The sequence below is a fragment of the Diadema antillarum genome, unplaced genomic scaffold (genome assembly GCF_040938485.1).
Source record: "Diadema antillarum isolate AM-2024a unplaced genomic scaffold, OU_Dant_1.0 seq00001086_RagTag, whole genome shotgun sequence".
In the NCBI taxonomy this organism is placed as follows: domain Eukaryota; kingdom Metazoa; phylum Echinodermata; class Echinoidea; order Diadematoida; family Diadematidae; genus Diadema; species Diadema antillarum.
Window position 1 is genome coordinate 239,687 of NW_027271906.1, and position 23,370 is coordinate 263,056.

A 23,370-nucleotide genomic window follows, 5' to 3' on the forward strand; every position below is an offset into this window, starting at 1 on the left:
TAATAGTAATAATAATATATTTTGCTCCTGATCATTATGCTTGTGATGGTGCCAATGCCAATACCTGCTTTATGAATGTGAAAAATCGACTGCTCTTTACAATATTTTGAATGTTGGGGCTAAACTGCATACATTGTGTAATTATATTTATGGTGTACTGAGTACAATGTGCTTCTTGTTTCCATCGCTTGAAAAAAAAAACCACAATGTATCAAAAAATTTGTTTTTAAACTTGTCTCACAAGACATATTCCTTCCTCTTTATGTCCAGTTTGTAATACCACTGATTGGTTAACCTTATTTTCCCTTTCTGAGTTACCATTTTCTGTGGAATTGTTAATGTTAATTTGATGCAATGAAAAGTGTTTTCAGATGTGCTATTCTGCCCAAGATTTATAACTGGGACATATCTTTAGCTGTGTGCATAAAAAAGTAACCAAATTTAGATGTGCATTCTTCATTTTTTTATTCTTTTTTCACCTTTCTTATCATTGGTGTAATTATATATGAAAAACAAAATGTGAAGTATACTAATTGTATAATGGGGCACATTTGCAAGCTCTCAATCTTGAACTTGGATGGAATATGTCAGTACAAGTAGTGAGTTTCAAATATATATGACAGAACTTTGCCATACCCTTCATTGTTTTGGCAATAACTTGTGTACCAGAAATCAGAGTTGACATATCGCTGTTAATGTCTAAGAGCGTCATAAAGGTGCTTTTGATTACCGTAAGATGTACCGGTAAATTCAAGGTGCATATCTATGATCCATTCTAGAAGTAGAAGGACAATGTGAAAGATATTTGTCACATAGTTTACTATTACTCTGCGCAAGCTTCAGGGATTTTTTGAATAAAAAGAATTAGTGCTTTTTGTCAATGTGGTAACTTCCTTTAAAAGAAGAAAAGGTAATCATGTGATGGAAAGAACGAATATTATTTTTCTTATTCAATGCACTGACCAAATTTCATACATTTTTTATTTACATTGCCCTTTTTATGACAAAATATGCATCTCGTATTAGAATTTGTAGAAATACAATGTATATTTCATGTTCACTTTAAAGTAAACCATGAAAAAGAAAATCGCTGTTAACTTGTCCCTCTTCCATGAGACATATATTAAAATGTTAATAATCTATATGTAAGTATGCACTGTATTCATCATGTTTATGTTCTATTTGTTGTTGAATTGAAGTCTCTGACTTCAGTTTTCGAAAGATTGTGGATTTAATTGACTGAGAAACTGTGTGTAAATCTACTGTATGCATGCTATTTTGCTTCATGTCTGGAGTGTTACCTTAGTTAATTGTGAAGTCAGTGAAGGCATCCAGTAGACCTTAGGTAATTGTTTGTGAAGTTAGTGAAGGCATCCAATATATAATTTTTTTGGTTTTAACAAAAAGGTTATAATTTTCACCATATGGGGTGCAGAAAGGTAACCCTATATAGAGACGTGTGCAAATTGTATTGCATCCTATATTGCGGTGACTTTATCACCCCATAGGGTGCAAAATTACAACAATAACAATATGAACCATAATGGGTGCAGGTATGAGGTGCAGAAGAGGAACCCTGTATAGAGGTCTATATTTGCACCTTTTTGGGTGTTGAATATAGGGTGCTAAATAAGAACCCCCAAAAATAGAACCCTAAATGGAGCCGCTGGTGTTACAACGATATGAACCAGAAAGGGTGCAAATTTGCACCTGAATTTTGTTCACCCTATGGGGTGCAGAAAGGGAACCCAATGGAGGGGTGCAAATATGCACCCCCAAAAATAGAACCCTAAATGGAGCCGCTGGTGTTACAACGATATGAACCCTATTGGGTGCAGAAAGGGAACCCAATGGAGGGGTGCAAATATGCACCATATATGGTGTTAAATATAGGGTGCTAAATAAGCACCCCCAAAAATAGAACCCTAAATGGAGCCGCTGGTGTTACAACGATATGCACCCTCTAGGGTGCAAATTAGAACCGTAATTTCTCTGTGTGTAGCAGCAGGATGATGTTGGAGTATAGAGATATCCCCTGAACAGGTACAACAACTTTACTATTATGTTTAAGTAAGTATTGGACAGGGCTCAGCTTTGTATGGCATACGGCTAAAATTTCCAAAGTTTATGGTTGTGAGCCCCTGTGCTTCAAATGCTTTGAATACAGAGTTTAAAGTGAAACGTGACATTACAAGTCAGAACTACATTTCCTGTCAAACAGTCATTTCTTTGTCTTTTTCTTTTCTTTTCTTTTTTTTGTCTTCTTTTTCCGACATCAGGCTCAATATGAAAAGTTCCTCCCGGTTCCCGCTTGGGCCAGTTAAATCATCACATTTTGTTTTTGGGTGGCGGGGAAAAAAAGACCTGTAAAAATTTGCAATGATTAAAAAAAAAACCCAATGCAATAAAACATGATTAAGTGGATGGATAAATACCATGCCCGTTGTTGCTTTTGGCTTACTTTTCTTCATTTTTTCTCGACTTTTTAAGACCATCAATACATTAGTTTTCTAAACTGCTGTTAAAGACAAGCAAATGCTCATGATGGTAGTCAGCCGTATTTTTCGACTATCATTCCCCAACACAATAATGAATTGATTACGGTACAGCTACCAATATCGTATCGTAAGTAATAAATCAAATTCGTTTATTATTTCCTTAGATCATATTGTATCCTAAATTCAGTCGTGTATCCCATGTCGATGGTATGATATTGAAGTATCACCTTACGTGCAATTTCTGTGTATTCAAATGATTCAGAAATAAAACAAACAAACCAAGTATAATGTAGAAAGTTTTCATCAGTTTGGGCGATCATACAATAGGAGATTCAGGCTTCTACCAACCTTTAGTGATTTGCTGGCTAGCTTTCACTTAACACTAAAGGTTGGTATAAGCCTGAATCTCCTATTGTGAAGCAAACAATACTCTGGCTTTTCCATCACAAACTTCCATGAAAATCCTATTTTTTTCTTCAACTTTATTTTTCGAGGAACTGACCCAGCACATTTTTCCCTTTCTTACCCTTTATTTTCCCCTTTACCCAGCTTTTGTTCCGCGACTGAGTACAAATATTGTATATAGTACTAAAGAAGTGTAGGGCCTACTGTACAATCAATGACTACAGAAAAGGCGTCCCTTCATTCATTGCTAGGGTGCATTTTGCCGATTGTGTGAGTTCGATCTCTTACCCATTACATAACCTTACGCAATCATACCCACTTTCACTCAAATCTGTAAGGGGGGGGGGGGTTGGAGGGAGCAGCTAGGGAAAATCCCGAATTTGATTTGGAATGCAGAGAAATCTTATTTCTGGTCTTAAGTTTTTCCGCCAAATTTCATCAGATTTGCATTCGATTTAACAATGCTATCATTCGAATTCGAGCGAATTTGAATGACCATCGAAATCAACATTTTTATAGATAGCTAGTTCATTGAAGCTCCCATCGGCGTTCTATTTCATTATTTTCTTCTCTCATGAACACGCAAACATTGCGTTCAAATAAATATTGCACGCGACATGCATTCAAATGGGCATCAGCACCGCCGCGATGAACGTTGATGAATTCAAATTCATGAAAAGGCAATCATGCTCAGCATTTGTGCCGTGCTTTTCGTTAATACTGCCTTTTATGTTCTGTGTAGTATCTCGTTTCATTCTGTTTGGACAAATAATGCGAACTTAATCTGTTAATGTGTGGTATTTTTGACTTGTTCTGAAATTGTTCATTCCTCCGACAAACAATCGTTAAGCGACAACTTTCATAATGAATGCATTAACATGCAAGAACTTTCATACGCATACATGTATGCGCGTATACATTCAGTTTTGTGCGACTTAAGGCTACTCGAGGGTGAGATTACGGATAATATCTTGACTTTGGACAAAAACAGTGGTAGCTGAAGCAGTTGACAACAAGCAAGATTTATATAACTGTCGCTGCACTCTTAACCCCCCTCCCCCAACAGCAACAACCAAAAAAAAAAAACACACACACAAAAAAAACCAGGTATAACGGCTAGGTCGAGCCGTATAATGACGAAAGGAGGAGGGGAAAAAAGATACCAAGAGGATAACATGGATAATACGGACCTGAACGTGTAAAACGTAGACCATTTCGTAAGTGTTTTATCGATATTGTTGATAATCAATGAAGTAAAACTGTAAGAAAGAAAAGAATGAAAAGAAATACATGAAATATGATTGATATCATTCCAGATTAAATGAAACTTTCAAATAAAGATGATATCGTCTAATAAAACTATTTAACTATAATATACAAAGAAAAAATGGGAATTTGTAAATCACATAACAGAGCTAGTTTATCGTGATTGAGGTATAAAAATGGAACGAAACCAAGTTTTCTACTCATTATGTGTCTCCCCCCCCCCCCATTTGGTAGACAACTTTTACTGTAAATCGGATTTTTCTCCGATCTTTTATTTTTCTAGGAATTGAGAGAACACACTTTCCCTCCTTGCCTATTTGTCTAATATTCTTACACATCACAGTGAGTTCTTTGGGTTTACTTAATCATGCATTCAAACTGTTCTGTTGACTGTTCTGAGAACCCTGCGATCTAGGTTTTTTTCCCCCTTTATTTACTAACAGCTATTCGTCAGGTCGCTTAGTGAAACCCCGGAAGTGACACCAAAAAACTCCCTGGTGAGACCGTTACACTGCGGATAAAAGCACCAAACTTGGGGTGATGACCCCTCAGCACCTACTCATTGAAATTAGAGTAGGAGCCATCTGGAAAAATTTTCATGTTCATGGCATGAATGCTGCTAAATTTCATTTTTTTTTTAATCGCGTGCATGAATTTTCGCAAATTTCGCGAGGAGCTATCGCGAAGCACAATGCACGCGATTCTTAAACAATGCATTGAATACCGGTTGCAATTCGTGAAAGTTTCATGCAGCGAAAAAGACTGACGACGCCAATGTGCGAAAGTTTCATGTTGCGAATATAACACTGCATGTATTAATCTGAGGGAGTATGGTATCAAAAAAGAGGTTCACGTTTGTTGTATTTTTTTTTCATGGACCTGGAGAACATGAACCCAATCTTGAATTTGGTGATGGAAAAGTATTTGAAACCTGGAGGTTGTGGTTGAATTATTTACCGATTTATGAAGAGAAAATGTTGAAGTGTCACAATGTGATGTAGGTCAATGAGATAAGTTACGTATATTAGAGGGGTTTAGGAACTATTTCTAATGTTAAGGGGGAGGGGGAAATCGCTGTTATGGCCCTTAAATACCCCCCCCCCCCCCCTCGTCAGCGGTCCCGGACAGCAACCCAAGCCCCCCAAGCCCCCCCCCCCCCCCCCCCCGGGTTTAATTGCAATGCTCCTATCATTTTCGCCATTTCCTTTTGAAGAGTCAAAAGTATGTGTGTTTGTGCGTGGAAATGGCTATCGCCAGGAGGGGGTTGAGCCGACCCTCCCCCACCCCGTTCCGCGGCCCTTAGCTGTTTGTGCAGCCTGCCGAGGGGCTACTGTTGAAAACGTTCTGAAAATAATTCCATCTACCAGTAAAATTGCCCAAACTTAAGTTTCTCTCTCTCTCTTTTCCTTCTCCCATCGTATGACTAAAATTTAGTTTTCATGGCAGGCCATGAAAACTGCACAAGTATAATCAGCGCTTTATACTCCCTTGGACTGAACCATTGACTGTTGCCATTTTCTAAAGTCAAACAAATTAAAGATAACCACATGCAACAAATAATTGCCAAAGTAAAAAAAAAAACAACAACAAATACACCATAGGCCAACCATTGCAAAAATAATACCAGCCACATACATGTACATATCGACATTGCACAACACACACCACAATACATATGTAGATATTATACACACAACTCACAGACACACACTTAAAGGCAATGACTAGTAACTGATCAGTGGGAATCAGTGGGAATGCTGAGGGATAATTGTTCCAATACTTGTGGGATTCATTTAAGAGTACATTATATATCTATTCTTGTGTGAAAATTATTTGCTTCAGAATGGTCTCATATTCAAGTAATGTGCAGCTTAATGTTTCCAGGTAAGCGTCCCTGGTCAGTGACGGGTCATTAATCTGCACATTATTTGAATATGAGACCGTTCTGAAGCAAATAATTTTCACACAACAGTAGATATATAATGTACTCTTAAATGAATCCCACAAGGATTGGAACAATCATCCCTCAGCATTCCCACTGATCGGTTACTAGCCATCCCCTTTAAACACTCTCAACTTGGCTGAGAGTAAATTCTCATCAAACCTCCAGAACAAGTTCGAGTACAAAGGTCAAAATGAGACCCAACATGATCTCCCTTCATTTTCCTCTATATTTCCATTCCACCTCTCTCTCTCGATGGAGAGAGAGATCTCCGAGTTGATCTCTGTACCTCAGTACAATGTGTACGCCAATATAATCACAGTGTAAGCTTCCTGTCTGTATATTGTATACGTGGCTACACCAAGTTGAATGCTAAAACGAAGTGCAACTAACAGCGTAGAACAGGATAGCCTCTATCAGGCCTGTTGTACATGACTACAGTGATTTTACTTATTCATTTGTTTTTTCGCGCTTGAAAATAATTACGATCGATGTCGGCGGCAGCTGTTAACCAACCAGGACAGGGTCGTCTGTATTTCATCTGCGTCCCTCGGAGCGGTTCGACGTCCCTGCTGAAATGTCTCAGCTTCTTCGAGGACAGCGACGTCTGGTTCGAGCCGTTCGTCATATGCCGCGTCGTGAGGAGGCAGTTCGCGCGGAACACGGGGCGAGCCCTTCCCACGGAGTGGGACGAGGAGCACGCGGTCGATTTCGACAGGGCTGCGGCATTCATGCAAGCATCGAATAAACTGCCCACGAGTGAGGGAAAGAAATTTGCGTGAGTTCATGGCATAAAGCAAATAAGCTCGACCTTCGCGATGTCCAAGAGGTCCGGGGCCACCAGAAGTAGATATCAGGAAGGTCACCATGCAATAGATAGGCCTTAAATATATGTATGTAGATTATGTATACAAACATAAGTATATACTAGTAGGCATATGAAGTAGCAATAATAATATCACAATAGAGGAATGCATTAAATGCCAATTGCCTTGATTTTAATTTAGCACTTTCATCCCTGACGAAGAGGGAGCCCCCCGAAAATTCGGATTTTTAATTAAAATCAAAGGCAATTGGCATTTAATGCAATCCTCTATTGTGACATTAATTGCTATTTCTAGTGTACTGCCAATAGTTTCCGCGCCGTCATAGTTGCTCGACTACCTCTATACGAGTCTGCATTGTCAAATTCAGTCTACTTTACAGCCAAAATTGGCCATTTTCTCACCGCCAAGTTTCGACGCCAAATTTTATCGATCTGGATACACTAGTAGGTAAACTATAACAATGATTTCGGGTAGTCGTAAGGCGTGAATTAATGAATGTCTGATTTAGTTGGAAAAAGAAAAGAAAAATAAGACATTATGTCTACGAGCCCTTCGATTTCACATGTTTGATTCATATCCGCGCGAGCCTGACCTGTGTCCAGGTCGTAGATTTACAGCGGAAGAGGACGCGCTAGAATAAACCTCAGAATCGGAAGTAATTTCTCACAGGATTACAAAACGCCGTGCCTCTGTAATAAGTCATTTCGTAGTTCTACTTTGCGCATGAGGAGAAAAGGGTCATTCGTACCAATTCAAATTGGGAAATTTCAAAATTTTATGTACAAAGTATTATTATGGCAAATTGTGAGGGTATGACATGCTCACTTTGCCGTTGGCATATTCATTTTGACCGTTTAAGAACTGTTTCCTGAAAAATTAGAGAAATTTCAAAATGTCATAACGTCCTTATTTTCTCACCCGATTTCGATCAAAATTTTACCTTTGGTCTCGTAATATTTTACTCTTTCTTATCAGACTAACTAATATTTGGACTGGATTTCCCCTTTAACGGGTTAAGCCACTGATGCATGTCGAGCTCGTGAACTTTTTTTTGCTGTTGTTGTTGCTTTTTTGCTTTGTGGATCGTATAGCTCGTAGGTTCTCATTTAGTTTCTGTCAAACTCGTGTACCTTATTCAAAAACTAATGTCTAACTCGTGGACTGTATGACTTTAGACTCATGGGTGTCTAGCTCATGACGTGCACGCTGTTTGTTTCTTTGTTTGTTCTTTTAGGTTTTCTGAGGTGAAGCAGGCAATTGATAACTCCAAGCGACAAATCGTCATCGTCAAGGACATGGCGACTTCCTTCTCTAATCGACTGGAATATCTGCCCAGCCCAGCCGCAGGCTTCAAGTTTGTCTTCATGATCAGGGACCCATATCACGCCATCTCTTCCTACCGCAAGGCGTCCGTCGCCGCGTTCAGAAAACTGGGACACTACCATGGCAACGACAGCAACTACGACGTGTCCGTCGATGACCCCTACTACGGCAGCCAGCGCACCTGCTACGAGAAACTACGCGAGGTTTGGCTTCACGTTTGCAAAGAACTAGACCCGAGCCCCTTGGTGATTGATACGGAAGACTTCCTGGCAGATCCGAAGGGGTTCCTGCAGAAGATCTGCCAAGTTGGAGGACTACCGTACGACGACGGCCTCCTGCACTGGGACGCTTCCCCTGACGTCACTATGACGTGGAAAGAGCCTGGAGGAATTCCCGGAATGATGACCAACAGTCTGTCCGACTTTCATCTTAATGCCGCCACCAGTTCCCACATCCACCCTAGGAAGGTGAGGAAGCCCAGACCAGACCGGGCCAGCTTGACCGAGGATGTTCTTCGCGTTGTTGACCGAGGCATGCCCTTTTATGAAGAGCTTTATAAGCATCGATTCATCCCCTAACTTCTACCAAGCTATGGTCATAATCTGAAAATTCAATTATCTTTCGCCAGAGCGTGATAACGTTTTGAGCACTGATACGCAGACCAAAAACTACAAACTGCAACTCCAGATCGCGTTCAATTGGACTTATGCGTTTCTACATGGTAAACAATATGAAGGTTGTGTGTTTTTTTTTACAGCCTGCGGCATTTTATCGACGAATTATATTTTTAATAATCATAATAAATAATTCATAAAGACCGTCGATCCCAAAGACGTCGTTACAACAGGACTGCGCTGTACCGCAGGTTGCCGTCTCCGTTGCACTTGTGCAGGCGACTCCCGCTAAAACGAAGTCGTCGGGACCTGCCGTTTTCTTTGACTACTTTATATCGAAAATTTCGTTACAGCCGAACAGTTGGTTATTGTTGTAGGACTTGAATTTTTACTTCGTTGTCACGAGAAATTCATTATAAACGTGTTCGCTAAAACGGGAACGATTTGCATAAACTTGTCTGTTTTGGTGTCTTGCTCGTGTCATATACTGTAATCTTACCTTGTCAGTCAGTATCGTAGAGGTCTTTAGAACATAGATCCATTATATTATAAGCACTGTCTTTTCAGTGGGTCCCTTCTTTTATTTTCGTACATTACGTATTTGTCGCTTTGGTGATTTATTACAATATTTTTGCTATTACAATGTTTCAATATGATTGTGTACTCATAGAAATATATAAAAATATGATTCCTGAAATCTACCGATTCTTCACCCTTAGTACTACATGCTGTTAACTCTCGTACTTCAAACATTCTGTACAACACTACTATTTTTTACTCTACCCTCCGTATTTCCATTCATTTCCACAATACCCCCTCCCCGTCATCCTCTTTACTTTGTGTTAAAACAACAGAAATTAAAAAGAAAAAAATGGGGCTGGGGTTCGGCGCCCCCCCCCCCCTTTAATTTAGTAAAGGCACAGACGACGTGTTGGACGGTGAGTAAAATCGACAAGAATCGCGTATTCATCATGCTGGAGATAGTATGATTAACCATTGTAAGACATTTTTCTTCAACAAACTCGATAAAATGATCTAAAAGTAGAATTGACGCTGTTGTTTTACTCATGGCTATAAGTTTGGGGGTTTTTTTTTGTGTGTGTTGTTGTTGTTGTTGTTGTTGTGATATTTTTCGCTTCTCCCTTTATTCCCTGCAAGAATGTTGTACAATCTGCATGTCTCTCAGAATTTCTCGTTTCAAAATGTTGAATAGGTCTATACAGTATGAAACTTTTACATTTTCTGTCAGCATAATTGTATAATCTGGGTGCCAAAGTCAGATTTTGGGCCTAACCTTTTACCGTCTGCCCGCGATTTTTTTTTTTTTTTTTTTTTTTTTTTTAATGGTTTTACTCTATGTCGAGGAAATACACTTGTATATTGGAATTTCAGATTTTGCTAGCCATTTTGGCGGCCATTTTGAATATCTTAAAACCCTCAAGGATGCAAGAGTTGCATCATCCAGATTCGGATCCAGCGCTCTCGAAATAGGGTATAGACATAAAAAAGAGAGGAAAAAAATCGGGCAGACGGTAAAACAAGGTTCAGCCTCTGGCAGCCAGACTAAAAGATATTCTCACAGTTTGACAATACTGCAAAATGTGGATTTCACGTGTTCATACCTCCTAGTTGCACCAACGGAAATAAATACAATAAAATTGCATAGTAGGCCTACATTTGTATATCATATATCATAAATGCAAAGCTCGTCCAACACACAATGAAACACACACACACACACACACACACACACACACACACACACACACACACACACACACACACACACACTACAAAGCAACGATGAGCACAAGGCAAACCAAACTTCACAAAATTTACCAGCCATGCTGGACATGGCACTTCCAACACTAGGACTGGGACAATGTACTGCACAAGACACACAAGGATCTCTGGGCTTCAAATTGGCTCTTGATTGAATGAAAGTACAGATGTATGTACAAGTACCATCAACACAAGTCAACGTAACACAAAAAAACCTCCCTTTTCATTTTTTTTACAATGGTCATCAAGTCCTTGACGCAGCCTTCTTCAGCATTAACAATTACATTCTATACAAATATGAACACTTAAATCCAGTTCATCATGTTTGTCAAGAGGTTCATTCCAAACTCGATTCAATTTAGTACTGACGTCATCGCTAGCCTGTACATAAGACATAAAGAAAAAAACAACATACAAACAAATTGCAGATAACAAAAGAGAAAAAACGCTGGGGAAAATGTTACGATTACATACAATGTTGATGGTGATGTCAAATCCCCCCCCCCCCCTTAATCTGTAAGGTCGATTCTATCATACGACTCCGGTCGCAAAACATTCATTTACACAATCTTTCAGTTAACTCTAAAAGTCGCCATCGGCAACTTAATCTGTAAACATTAACCACGATTTGTGATTGCAGTCACCGATTGGTTGAATTGAATGTTACTTGCGTTTGCAAAAATCAGAGCAAAAGGCAAAACAGAGATTTCATTCCGATATTTTGGACATTTACTGCTAAGGCCATTGCTCATTGACATTTATAATTAACAAATACAACAACAAAATCCCAACACTTTAAGCTGCATAGTCATATGAGTTTACCAGGTAAATACTAGTGTTTTGGCATTGAGCAGAAAATAGTGCTATTTAAAAGAAAAATCGGATGAAAGTGAGCGTTATACCACACAAGCAAGAAGCAGTGAAAAAAATGGAAAATCGGTAATGAAAGGTTGTACCATCCAAGACTTTGATTGCAAAACGAGTTTACTCCATTTTTGTTGATTTGAGAAATTTGACATTAAAGCTCTTTAAAAAGCAAGGTTAATAATTAGCAACTATGGAATATCTTATAACTTAATTCCTTGTTATGCAACAAGACACATATATCATAAGTTGGTTTTACTTTGCTCTAACTGATGATGAACTTGAGACATTTTCAAAAATGGCAATTAGCCCATTTTGCGACCTTAGTTTTCCATATTGATTATGAACTCAACTTTTTAGTGGAGTGCAGTATTCAATTGCATGGCCTATCTATGATCAACGCTATCAATCCCGATTGTGACAACATAATTTCCAAAACATATGCCATGAACAGCGTTTCTTGGTCAGTGTATACATAATCATCACTATCACAGAAGTTTACTTTTTGTATTTTTTCTCATTCACTTCACCATAACTAAGATTGAAATTATTGTCATCCCAACATTCCCCGCACATGACAAATTCAGTTTCCGTCAGCAAAGGATTCAAGTTGAATTTAACACACCAAGACACAAATGCCGCTGACAGGTGCAGTCCAGAGTGACTGTGCTGCAACCCCGCCACACCCCTGCCCTGCCCCACCCTAACCCCCCGCCCTAAGTGTAGTGTAGTCACATTGGAAGAGGGCGTGTCCCACAGTTTGGGGGCTACTGAGCCTACCTCCAACATACCACTTCCTACCAGGAGATCAGAAGACAACATATAGCTGCGATTCGATCAAAACTGGTCAATGGGACATTGGGTTCTTTTAAACAGAGATTTCTGAATCGCTTTACTCTGGCAGAAGTAATAAGTGACATCTGTTTGATGATTCAACTGAACTATTTAACACACACACACATTCAAACAAACAAACAAACTCAAAACAAATCTACTTAAATCTTTGGTCATCAATAATTGATATACATAATTTTTTTCCTCCCTTTAACCCTAAAAAGACTGGGCTATTTTGGTAGCTCGAAAGACTGGGGGGGGGCCTAAAGGGCCCCCCCCTTAAGATCTCGGCCGTGGATCGCGCGATTGCCGCGGAAATTTGCACAATGGTAGTGTGCGATGTAATCTACAAGATGGTATATTCAAATTTTCCGAAATAGCCTTTTTTTATTTTATTTTGATTAATTATGCTAATTTATGCAAGAAATTAGACTCTTTGATCTAAATCAGTAAATAAAGCTCCAAAAGTGCTCATTTTTGGTGTAATTATTCTTTGTGGCATTCTTTGTGGCATTCTTAGCAAATGTACTTGAAAAAAAATCAGTATCAAAATTACATTCTTATTTATTTTATTGTTCAATGAATTTCTTATGTATTTCTTGGTTTTTTCGACCTTTTGTTTTTGTTTTTTTTTTTAAATTTGTGGCAGACACTTTTTGAAGCATGATATTCCTAAAACAAATTAATTTTAGCCATTGAGAGTAAAAATAAGCATATTTATATGAACCATGTGAAAAACGCAATTTGCATTGACTTTGTACACAAAATCACATTTTTGAGCCATTTTCCGCCTCACGTGCATGTACAAAAAGTTATGTAACTTCAGAACTGTACCTCCGGGCGTCACAAATTTGGTGTCAAAACGTGCGGGAAACTCGAAAGAAAAAAGTCATAGAGCATCGTGGCGAGAGCATTGCGTGTTGCAGAGTAATCGCGTGAAATGTCAAGCCCCCCCCCCCCCCCCAGTCTTTTTAGGGTTAACGTAAGCATACTTTCATGAGATGAGACATTTGGTGCTTTGTCTGGGGTTGTCTGTAAGGTAGGCCCCTACTGATACTAGCCTATCAGGGAGAATGAAGGTGAAAGACAATGCAAAACTTTACTGGCCAAAAAAAAAAAAGAATTGTAAAAAAATGTCATACTGTGTATGTCAGTAGAACATTACCATGAGAAATATACTGCATCCTACACAATGGAAGCTAATAAACACCACTCATACAACATTATATGACATCGCATTATATTGCAACGTATACTGTAATATCACAACCTCTAAATCATCGTCACCTTTTTCTTTTATTCAACTTCTCCTGTATCCATCATTTATAATTATCATTTTGATGATGATTAAGGATGATCGATTTTGCAGTATACTGTCTTTACCTCTATTATCATTATTATTATTATTATTATTATTATTATTATTATTATTATTATCATTATTATTACTATTATATCATTATTATTATTATTATTATCATCATCATTATTACTATTATCATTATTATTATCATTATTACCATCATTATTTTCAATATCATTATCATCATTATATTCCAGTCACCATTATAATATCATTATTGGTATTATTACCGTCATAATCAAGCATCTTTATCAAGAGCTCATTATCATGGATACCATTTCAACAGCAATAATTCATTTCTCAAAAGACAAGCTGATAAGCTCAAGATGGGGAAGCTACTTCTGATATCTGTCAACATTGTTTTCAGAAACAGACCATGTTTGCTTAACCCCAGGAAAAAGGGGGGGGGGGAGGGGGAAGGGGGGGGGTTAATGGCAGTGCTTACATCAAATCCAAAGACCACCTGTAGCAAGCTAATGTGCCAAAGTTTTAATGGAAAGACTGAAACCTCAAAGTGTATTCTCTTTGTACAGCAGCACGGGTGATGCCCACTCTCATCAAGAGAAAACACATCATGCCTGCTATAACAGACCTCCCAACTGTTCTTACTGGGGAAAAAAAAAGGGATGATCTGGCTCAAAAGTAGGAAAGAAAAGGGTTATTCTCATCAGAGTTTGTAGTGAAATTATCAGGAAAAACAGGAAATGCCTATTGAAACAAAAGTTGGGAATGGACAAAATTCAGATTCTTTCCTCCAAATTCAGAATGGTTGGGAGGCCTGCTGTAATGTCACACTCGAGGATGCCAACAATGATCAAGGATCTGCTTCAGATTGCAGATGCCCGCATTCCTTTCCTTACCTCTTAAATTGGAATTGTATCATTGACTTGTTCTAATTGATTTCAATGCATTCACTCAAGTATTTTGAAAATAGTGACTTAGTACTTCGCATTTATTCACTAGTTTGGTCAAATGTATATGTACTTTGTATTGTCAATTTATGTATCAATTGTCACTGAATATTCATGAAGAATTGAAATCACAATGAATCAAAATGGAAAGTCACATTTCTTGCATAATTTGTTCAATGTGTGCGTGGCGGGAACAAACAGTGAGCAAGCCAATATCAATACTGAATTTTACATATTGCCTTTTCATGTATAGATTGGCACATATAAACTACAAAAATGAAAAAAAAATGAAAAAAGTTAAGGACAGAAGTATAAATTTTGACATTCATGAATCCTCATTTGCTTTCTCTAACACACTAATAAGTGTACAAAGTTTCAACTGTATAACAAATTAGAAATATACACAACTGTACAAATACCACTGGCCTTTTCAAACACATTCCCAAAACTCGCTGCGCCTTGCTTTATGTAGACTCCCAACCAGGAGAGGATCAGGCTCATACTATGAAAAAAAAAATACAACAACAGAGAATTGATGACGTTCGTGCCATCTTGCAGCTATCATACATTCATAGTTCAATTCCCATAAATTAGGGTAACGGGTACTGTACTACAATGGACTTTCTTCTTCACATAACCATCCAATGTGCCACTTTTGAGTTCAACTTCTTTTTTTAATTAAGAACTCTTTTGCTCGAGTCAACTTTTATGAACATATCATCAGATGAGGGCCAGAAGGGGGCTATCATGTACTATGATTTGAGCATAAATAAAAGCAAACCAATCGATATTCATGAACTAAAAAATTTATCAAATCAAATGTGGGTAAAAGCATTGTTACAAATATAGGATCAAATAGCATCTTTGTGGTTCTAATGTCTAACATTTCAGTAAAAAAAAAGGAAACAATTTAAAATTGATATGATACTGAAGAGGAGGTCGAGCTCTACAATATGATACTCATAAGTGATAACTCAGTATCCCTATACAAAAGCGATAAAGCCCTTCTAGCTCTCAGCTGAGGATATGCTATTTGCCTCGCGTTATGAAATCCTTGAGAACTCTGGCCTCTGTGCTGGCGGAAAACTGAATGGGTTAATCCAAGGATACATAACAATTCAACATTAAAAATCTGTTTACTTGGATTAGTTTCCCCCTTAAAAAAAAAATAATAAAAAAAATAAAACAAAAATGGAAATAAAATGGAACTTCTTCACTTACTTGTGACTGCTCTGTTTCAAATCGTTTCTTTTCACATTTAGAAATTATTTACACTGCAGTATAAAATTCTTCAGTACGAACTTCAATTCATGGACTTGTCAACAATCAAGTCTAACCGACTGTCAGCTGGCCTAGCAAAGTTCTCATCAATATGTACACAGATGAACTTAATTACTGCATACAGCTCATTGCAAGTTTAAAAAAAAAGGAAAAGAAAGAGCATTAATGCCTAGAAATTCTACTTGGAAAGTATCCAAATCAGCATTTATGTACATTAAAAACATGAATTATCCTTTAACCCCTTCAGTGTAAATGAGTCAAAAGTGCACAAAATTTCACACACGAACCTATAGACAGGTATTATGATGTGGCACCTAGAGGATTAAAGGAACTATGGCAGTTTTCAAAGAAACACATCATTGTCACATAAAAACGAACAATACATCAAACAGAGCTACCGTACTCTACGATTCTATTCCCTGCTTTTACTTTTCTCGCAGCAACTGGAATATATGTACCCTTTAATGTTCATCAGAAATAGAAGAAGAAGAGGGATAGAGTGAGGGAGATACAGTGAGAGGGAGAGAGAGAGAGAAAAAAAAAAGAATGAGTCAGGAAGAGAGCCATATGTGAAAAAAACAAAAGAATGACTTGTGGCAAATTGATGGTTAACAAAGGCAACAGATGGACATTGGAAGCCAATTGAAAAGGACCAACTACATGGCTCCCTTAAACTTCATGAGTTTAGCCCTTTAAGCCCCTCGCAACCAAATAACACCCCCACCAAGCCATTGTGAAAAGCAATGTTTATTCTACGTACGTCATTGAGCAAATCGACAAATGGGTGCAAGCCATGGAACGCACATTATACGCAGTAGACGCAGCCGAATGGACGTTAAAAGCGATCCTCCTTCACCCCTCAAGTCTTTCAATAACAGTACACCTTACGAGAATGAAAACAGAACTGTTTAACGGAGGGAACCTCTATTTCAGTCAGAACTTGCTGGATGACACGGAGTACTTGCACTCTATAGCAATCAACTGAGCACTGCTTCTGTTCCTGATCAACTTTCTGTCCCTCTTCTTATTATCCCTTTTTTCCACAAGCATCATGTTGGACCCCCCCCCCCCCTTCTCTTATTGCATTAACGTATTGTCTCATGGGTTGCCAAAGGGTCAAGCTTATAGCTTATTCTTGGCGACCGTTCTGTATATGGTAATTCATGACACATGTCTTGTAATTATGTCACAGATGTGTGCGTGATGAAAATTGTCTACTTTCAGCCGCACTGCAAAATATGTTAATGGCAGTGAAATTGGGAACGTCATGCCAGGTACCAATGATGGTACCAAGATGCACGTGTACAATGGTAGAATATGAAATATCAAGATTTGAGAATTTAACATGCACATTCACAGCATAACACAAATCATTACACTTCTATGAATGGAGCTAAAAAGATACCAACAAGATGCACAGACGCTACAGGGAAAAGAAAAAAGGGTGTATGTTGCAGTGTTTTCCCTCACCATACCCATGCACAAACCAAATGTCTCAGCTATTGCAAAGCTTGATTTGCACTTTCAATAATTTCACACTCCCTCGGGAATAGTTATCGACCAACAGTTTGCCCTTATCAAAGAATCTCCCCGTATGTTTGCAGACATACATACATGAGCTTTTGTGTTGGTAGTGAATGTGAGTGTACAAAGCTTGATAAAATAGCACAGTGTATGATATGTAAAAATTAATAATAAAAAAAATAAAAATGTCTATGAGAGTGCAGTGTGTACCTTGTAAGTATACGCATGCAAAGGGATTGCAAACATGCATTCCATGAAAGTTTGGACCTTTTTAACCAACGAAGAAAAACGTGAGTGCAGTTTTTTCTTGCAAATTGGCAAAAGAATAATTATGGTGAGGAGTGACAGATTATTAATTTGTCTGCTTTTTTGGCACAACATGCACATAAATCTCCCAGTCATTCATGTCAATGCAAGGGAATTGCAAACATGCTGTAGGCTTGGAAGAAGTGAGAAAGTTATGCAACAGATCACCAAACACTCGTACCATCGATGTCATTAGCGTCATCATATAAAAGTGGAAATTGAGCAAAGAAAATGGGATCCATTGGGATTCAAACCAGAGACCTCCGGATTGCTAGCCCGGTGCTCTACTGACTGAGCTATAGAAAGCCCTAGTTCAGTGTTTGTCCCAGAAACCCTAAATTCTCAATGCTCGAATGGTCAGAAGCTATAGCGGTGTGTAAGTGTGGCACACACGTACACACTTGAACCTGGCATAAACCCGAAGGATAATTCAACTTAGGGATAAATGCGAGGGATCACCAAAGTGATGCAGCTTTTGGAGTATGTACAATTGTAACAAACGCAAACACAAAAAATGACCAGAAATGACCGCGCTCATCATATAAAAGTCTTACACACGGAAGAAACTGTTTGCTTCACCAGAGTTTGCACATGGTTCAGACATGAAAACAATATAATGTACCACTGTGAGATTCAATGGACACACTCTCAGATAAACACGAGTGCGCTATTGTCCAGGCGGCCGCACTTACACATGGAAGAAACTTGAATCAGGCGACATTCCTGGTCACACGCACTTTTGATGAAAACAGAAGTCAGACTCACAAATCATTACTGTATTCTGGATGCATTACATCATTCAACCCATTTTATCAAGGTGATCGCTTACAATAGTTTCACTCCACACAGGAAAATATTTTCACTAGGATGATTAACGCACATGTGAACTTCACGGTTTCCGACGCTTCGACCGCGGACTCTCACCCACTGATGCCGAGGCTGACCGACGTGACGTCCCTCGCTGCATTGTGGTTGTGCGTTCGCGACTAGTGTCATTGTTCCTGTGACTTCCGGAATGATTTGGTTGCGAAGCGGCTACATCCTTTTCCGCCAGTTCTGATGAAAAGGAAATATATAATATATCAATATATCTCCAGTATTAAATATAATGAAGCTGTCAGACATTCTTAAGTTTGTATCAATGTCAGTCAATTTTTGGAACTAGAGCGGCTTGTCAAAAGACACACACATACACACACACACAATACAATGTAATATGACTGACACACAATCAAACTAACAACCACACAGATACACGTATATACATACAGTTGACTCCCATTACAACGAAGTCTCGAGTCCTCTTTTGTTATATCGAAATTTTGTTATAACCGAACTAATAGACAATAAAAATACCTAGATTGGATAACGTTGTGGCAATTATTTGTACCTCGCTGTAACCGGAATTTCGCTATAACCGTGTTTGTTATAACGGAAGTGCACTGTACACCTGTACATACATACATGCATGTACATACATGCAAACATACATACACATTCCATTTGAAAGGGGGAGGGCACTTCATAAAGCCTTTTCTCAGATATTTTTTCGAACAAACTGCTGCAAGCTATTAAAATCATAGCATCTGATCGACTGAGAGTAAATTTGTCAGAAAAAAAAAACAAACAAACAAAGGATCCGACCCAAACACTTTATGAAATTAAACTTTCTTGGACAAACTGTTTGCTAAAATAAACGCTACTCAGAAACCCTTGCATCTGATCGGCTGACAGGAAATTTGTCAGAAAAAAAAGGTATTTAACCCAAACACCTGAACATGAAATTTCCCGGGCTCGTGGGAAGACTCACTCAGTTTCTGGTTGACGAGGGTGAGTTGCTCCTCTGCTTCCTGACACTCCCTCTGTTTGCTCATCATGTCGTCAGAGCGGAGCGCCGCCGCCTGACAGCTCAGCTCCGTCTGCGCGTTCTCCCTGGTGACCACTGCCTTGGTCAGCTCCTGGAGTAGCTCTGGGCGGGGGCAAAGCGTCACACGGTGCACGACAATGAGATCACATGATGTGAGGCATGACATGAACCAAATGAATACTAGTACAGTGAAACCCGTCTATAGCAGCCACCCAAAAGAAACTAAAAGAGTGGCCATAATAGACAGGTGGATGCTATTGACCGATTCGGGTTCGTTGAGGGCAGCAGACATTTTGTGGCACTGGGCGCAGCCATTAGCTCAAATTGCGGTGTCCCAGCCGACCCCCCCTGCTCTCCCCCACCCCCCAGGTAACATGATTATCGCGCACTTGTATCAAAGGTTCCCGCACTAAGCAAGCATTCGCGCATTCAGTACGAGACGCTTATTGGCTAAAGCAACCATGCATCAGTTTTTCATTCCATGCGTGTGAGAGGGGGGGTCGGCTGGGACACCGCAGTAATGGCGCTGCCCATGCCGATAATACACAAAGCGCGTCACAGAATCGGTCAAAAGACAGGTTATCCAACTTTGTGTGCATTGCCTACATGTTGTTTATGTATGTGTATACGTATGCACACGTGTGTTTCATGCATTGAACACTGAATGCCAGTGTTTATGAAATTGTTGCACAGTAAAGCATGTGTACAGTCGTGAAGAAAGCTGAACACTAGCCCATGACCGAATGAGTGATGAATGTAGCGGTGGCAATCACTAAATGTTGCCCATGAATGACTAGCACGGCTACTAAGCAGAAAAATGTGCTGAATTATTGGCTCAGCTAAAGCTCCATCGGGTCTGTGGCCGGTTAAAATCTACCGCGGGAAACAAAATTTGTGGCCGCTGGCCGCGCTAGACAGGTGGCTGCTATACACAGGGTCTTTACCAGGGCTTTTCTCACGGGGGGATTTTTCAGTGGCCACTAATAGACAGGTGGTCGCTATAGACAGGTTTGACCGTACACAGGTGTGAGAGTGTCAGTAGAAATTGTGTATATAAGCTACATGCAAAATTGCCTTAAAAGCAGTGCTTACCATTGGGAGCAATGATTTAAAAAATACTGTATAACGAGGAATGTTTGCTTGCATTTTATTTCTCGCCAATTTCGCGAGAGTCAAGATTCACACATTTAAAATGCACTCGAAAGTTTTTGTCTACACTGTATGAATTGAATGTTGGAGGCAATTGACGAAATTTCATGCCGCATACAAGGCCGTCCGCTCCAATTCGCAAAAATTTCATGCCGAGAACAGATGATGTTTTACAGTATTGGTATACATGTTTGAAAGCGTCAGTAGAAATCATGTGCATATGCTACATGCGAAATTGCTTTAAGGGCAGTTTTTACCATTGGGAGCAGCGATTTTAAAGATATTCAAATTACCACTGTGACATTTAATTTTCATACATATATACAAAATATATTTGTGTATCTTTCTCATTTACACAGGATGAAACGAGAGCTTTTTCTTCTCACCTATCTGCCTTTCAAACTTAAAGAGCTCAGCCGGGGGTGGTGCTCCGAATATGAACCCATGGAGGTTGGGCGGGCAAAAGTTTTGCGTCCCACCAAACTTGCCGTTGCTGCGGATGCGGTGACCATCACGAGTGAGCAGGGTTGGGCAGCGCATGTGCTGAACAATCTGCCATTTAAGAAGAGAAACAAAGAATTTATGATTGACATCACATACGTCTGAATGAATGTCAGAAGCTTCATCTCCAAACTTCACCTGAAGCTGATCAATCAAACTCTGAACTTACATAGAAGATGAGACGATGGAATCCATGCCACTATTCCTTACTACAAACAAGTTTCTCCTCTTAAAACACAATAGGGAGCTTTACATTTGTGACAAAGACAATTGAGATGATTGCACTGGACATTCCCCTCTCTTCCTGCACTGTGTTGAATAGTAGAATAATAGGCCTCAACCTATGAAAAGTAAAATTGCACCCCCATATGATCGGCGCATCAATTGGCTCTCTGCATCGTGAATTGAGCGGACACAAAAATGGCCCAGAACGCTAGTGAAAACTCTGACGATGCGAGATATACATGGATCGATTTTGATAAGCCATTTTGCGCATGCTCAGAACAACTTTTTTTTTTCCTCTGAATGTTTGCATCTCGAAAAATCTAAAGCTCCGTAATATCATTACTACAACTCTGCCAAAGCTACAATACTAGAAGAATAAAAGAAATATGTAGACGTACAGCTGTACATGTTTGTGTGTGTGTGTGTGTGGATGAGCAAGAGGTACACAGTAGGGGTTCCATCTAATGTTTCGCTTTACCTAGTCAGCACTGTGAAGGTATAAATTAGACCCTATATAAATGTATAAAGGTATAAATGTAGACCCTATTGTTGGTTTGTGCGTTTTTGTGAGTGTGTGTGTCTGTGTGTATGTGTGTATGTGTGTATGTGTGTATGTGTGTATGTGTGTCTGTGTGTCTGTGTGAATATATGAATGTACTGCAATGCCACCACATCCTACATTCTAAATTTGATTCACCATTATTTTGGTACTGATGACCAACTGTATAACACCTTGGGCACATTTTTTTCTATCATACACCACCAAATTAGAATGCAGCTATCCGACTGGTCAGTTGCCCATCACGTGACATTTAGTTAAAAGTTCCATTGCACGCTGTAACTATCAGCCATGGAATTCTGTTTGAGCATAACTGGATAGCGCATGGCTGACGTTATCGTTTTCCATAGACTCCAGTGTTAAACTCATGATTGACCCCTAAGTCTTTGTTCCATCACACGGCTCTGATGTCACAATAAATAAACATTTGCCGCACGCACTCAACAATTACAACCACTCTTAATACAAGCACATACTTTTGTCACTCATCTTTGTCAACAACTTCAACCGATCGGCTTTGCACTCGGTGAAAGATGAGGTGCACTATTCAACTCAGATTCTCTCCATTAAATAGAGCACCTCTATCTTTCACCTCTTGCAAAATCTTGTACCATCGCACTCATGACCGTTCGCTATTTGTATACCGAACACCTTACCAGCTGTCTGTACGCTGTGGCATCGTCCAACGTGTCAAGGATGACGGTGTCCTGGGTCAGTAGGCCGAAGGCTGCCAGGAAAAAGTAAGGATACAAAGTAAGGAGTGTTGGGGACGAACGCTGTATTACTGTATACGCTATATATTTCGCGGGGGTTTTATTTTCGCGAATTTCGCGAGTCGGGAGCTATTCGCGAAATTAACAACACGCGAAAATATTACCTTCCAAAATGAATCCCTTGCCTTGATGATACGAACATTTCAGTACTAGTATACCATGTCACGGCTTACCGAACAGACCATACTGGCTATAAGCTTGTTTACGCACGTCCACGTCTACTTACGAATACTGTAGAGAGCCAATCCATTATCGCAAGGGGACCACTCGTCAGAAATCTAGCGCGATGGACTTAACCACTTCAAAAATGTTGAATTCTAACTTACTAGTTCGCAGAGTTTGGCAAGTCTTTTTCATGCAGTGTATAACTAGTATCATTCTTATTTGCTAGTAAGTTGAAAATTCACACTTTCTTTGCCACTTCATATTTTCTCTGGTCCCCCAATCGCGAATTTAACCACTCGCGAAAATGTGTGACAGCGGCAATTCGCGAAAATTTACGTACGTGAAAATTATAGCGTATACAGTATTAGCTAGCTCCCTTCTAGTAAGTATG

At 39.3% G+C, this 23,370-nt stretch overlaps 1 protein-coding gene and 1 pseudogene across 1 annotated transcript; one reads left to right on the forward strand and one right to left on the reverse strand.

The window, feature by feature from the left end:
- Positions 1 to 6,527: 6,527 nt before the first annotated feature.
- LOC139743485 (uncharacterized) lies at positions 6,528 to 8,839 on the forward strand. The gene is made up of 2 exons (XM_071653969.1): positions 6,528 to 6,889; positions 8,173 to 8,839. The coding sequence occupies exons 1-2, from the start codon at positions 6,603 to 6,605 to the stop codon at positions 8,837 to 8,839; spliced, it is 954 nt and encodes a 317-aa protein (XP_071510070.1). The 5' UTR covers positions 6,528 to 6,602.
- An 8,141-nt stretch (positions 8,840 to 16,980) lies between these two features.
- LOC139743486 (structural maintenance of chromosomes flexible hinge domain-containing protein 1-like) overlaps positions 16,981 to 23,370 on the reverse strand; it is a 43,370-nt pseudogene continuing 36,980 nt past the window's right edge.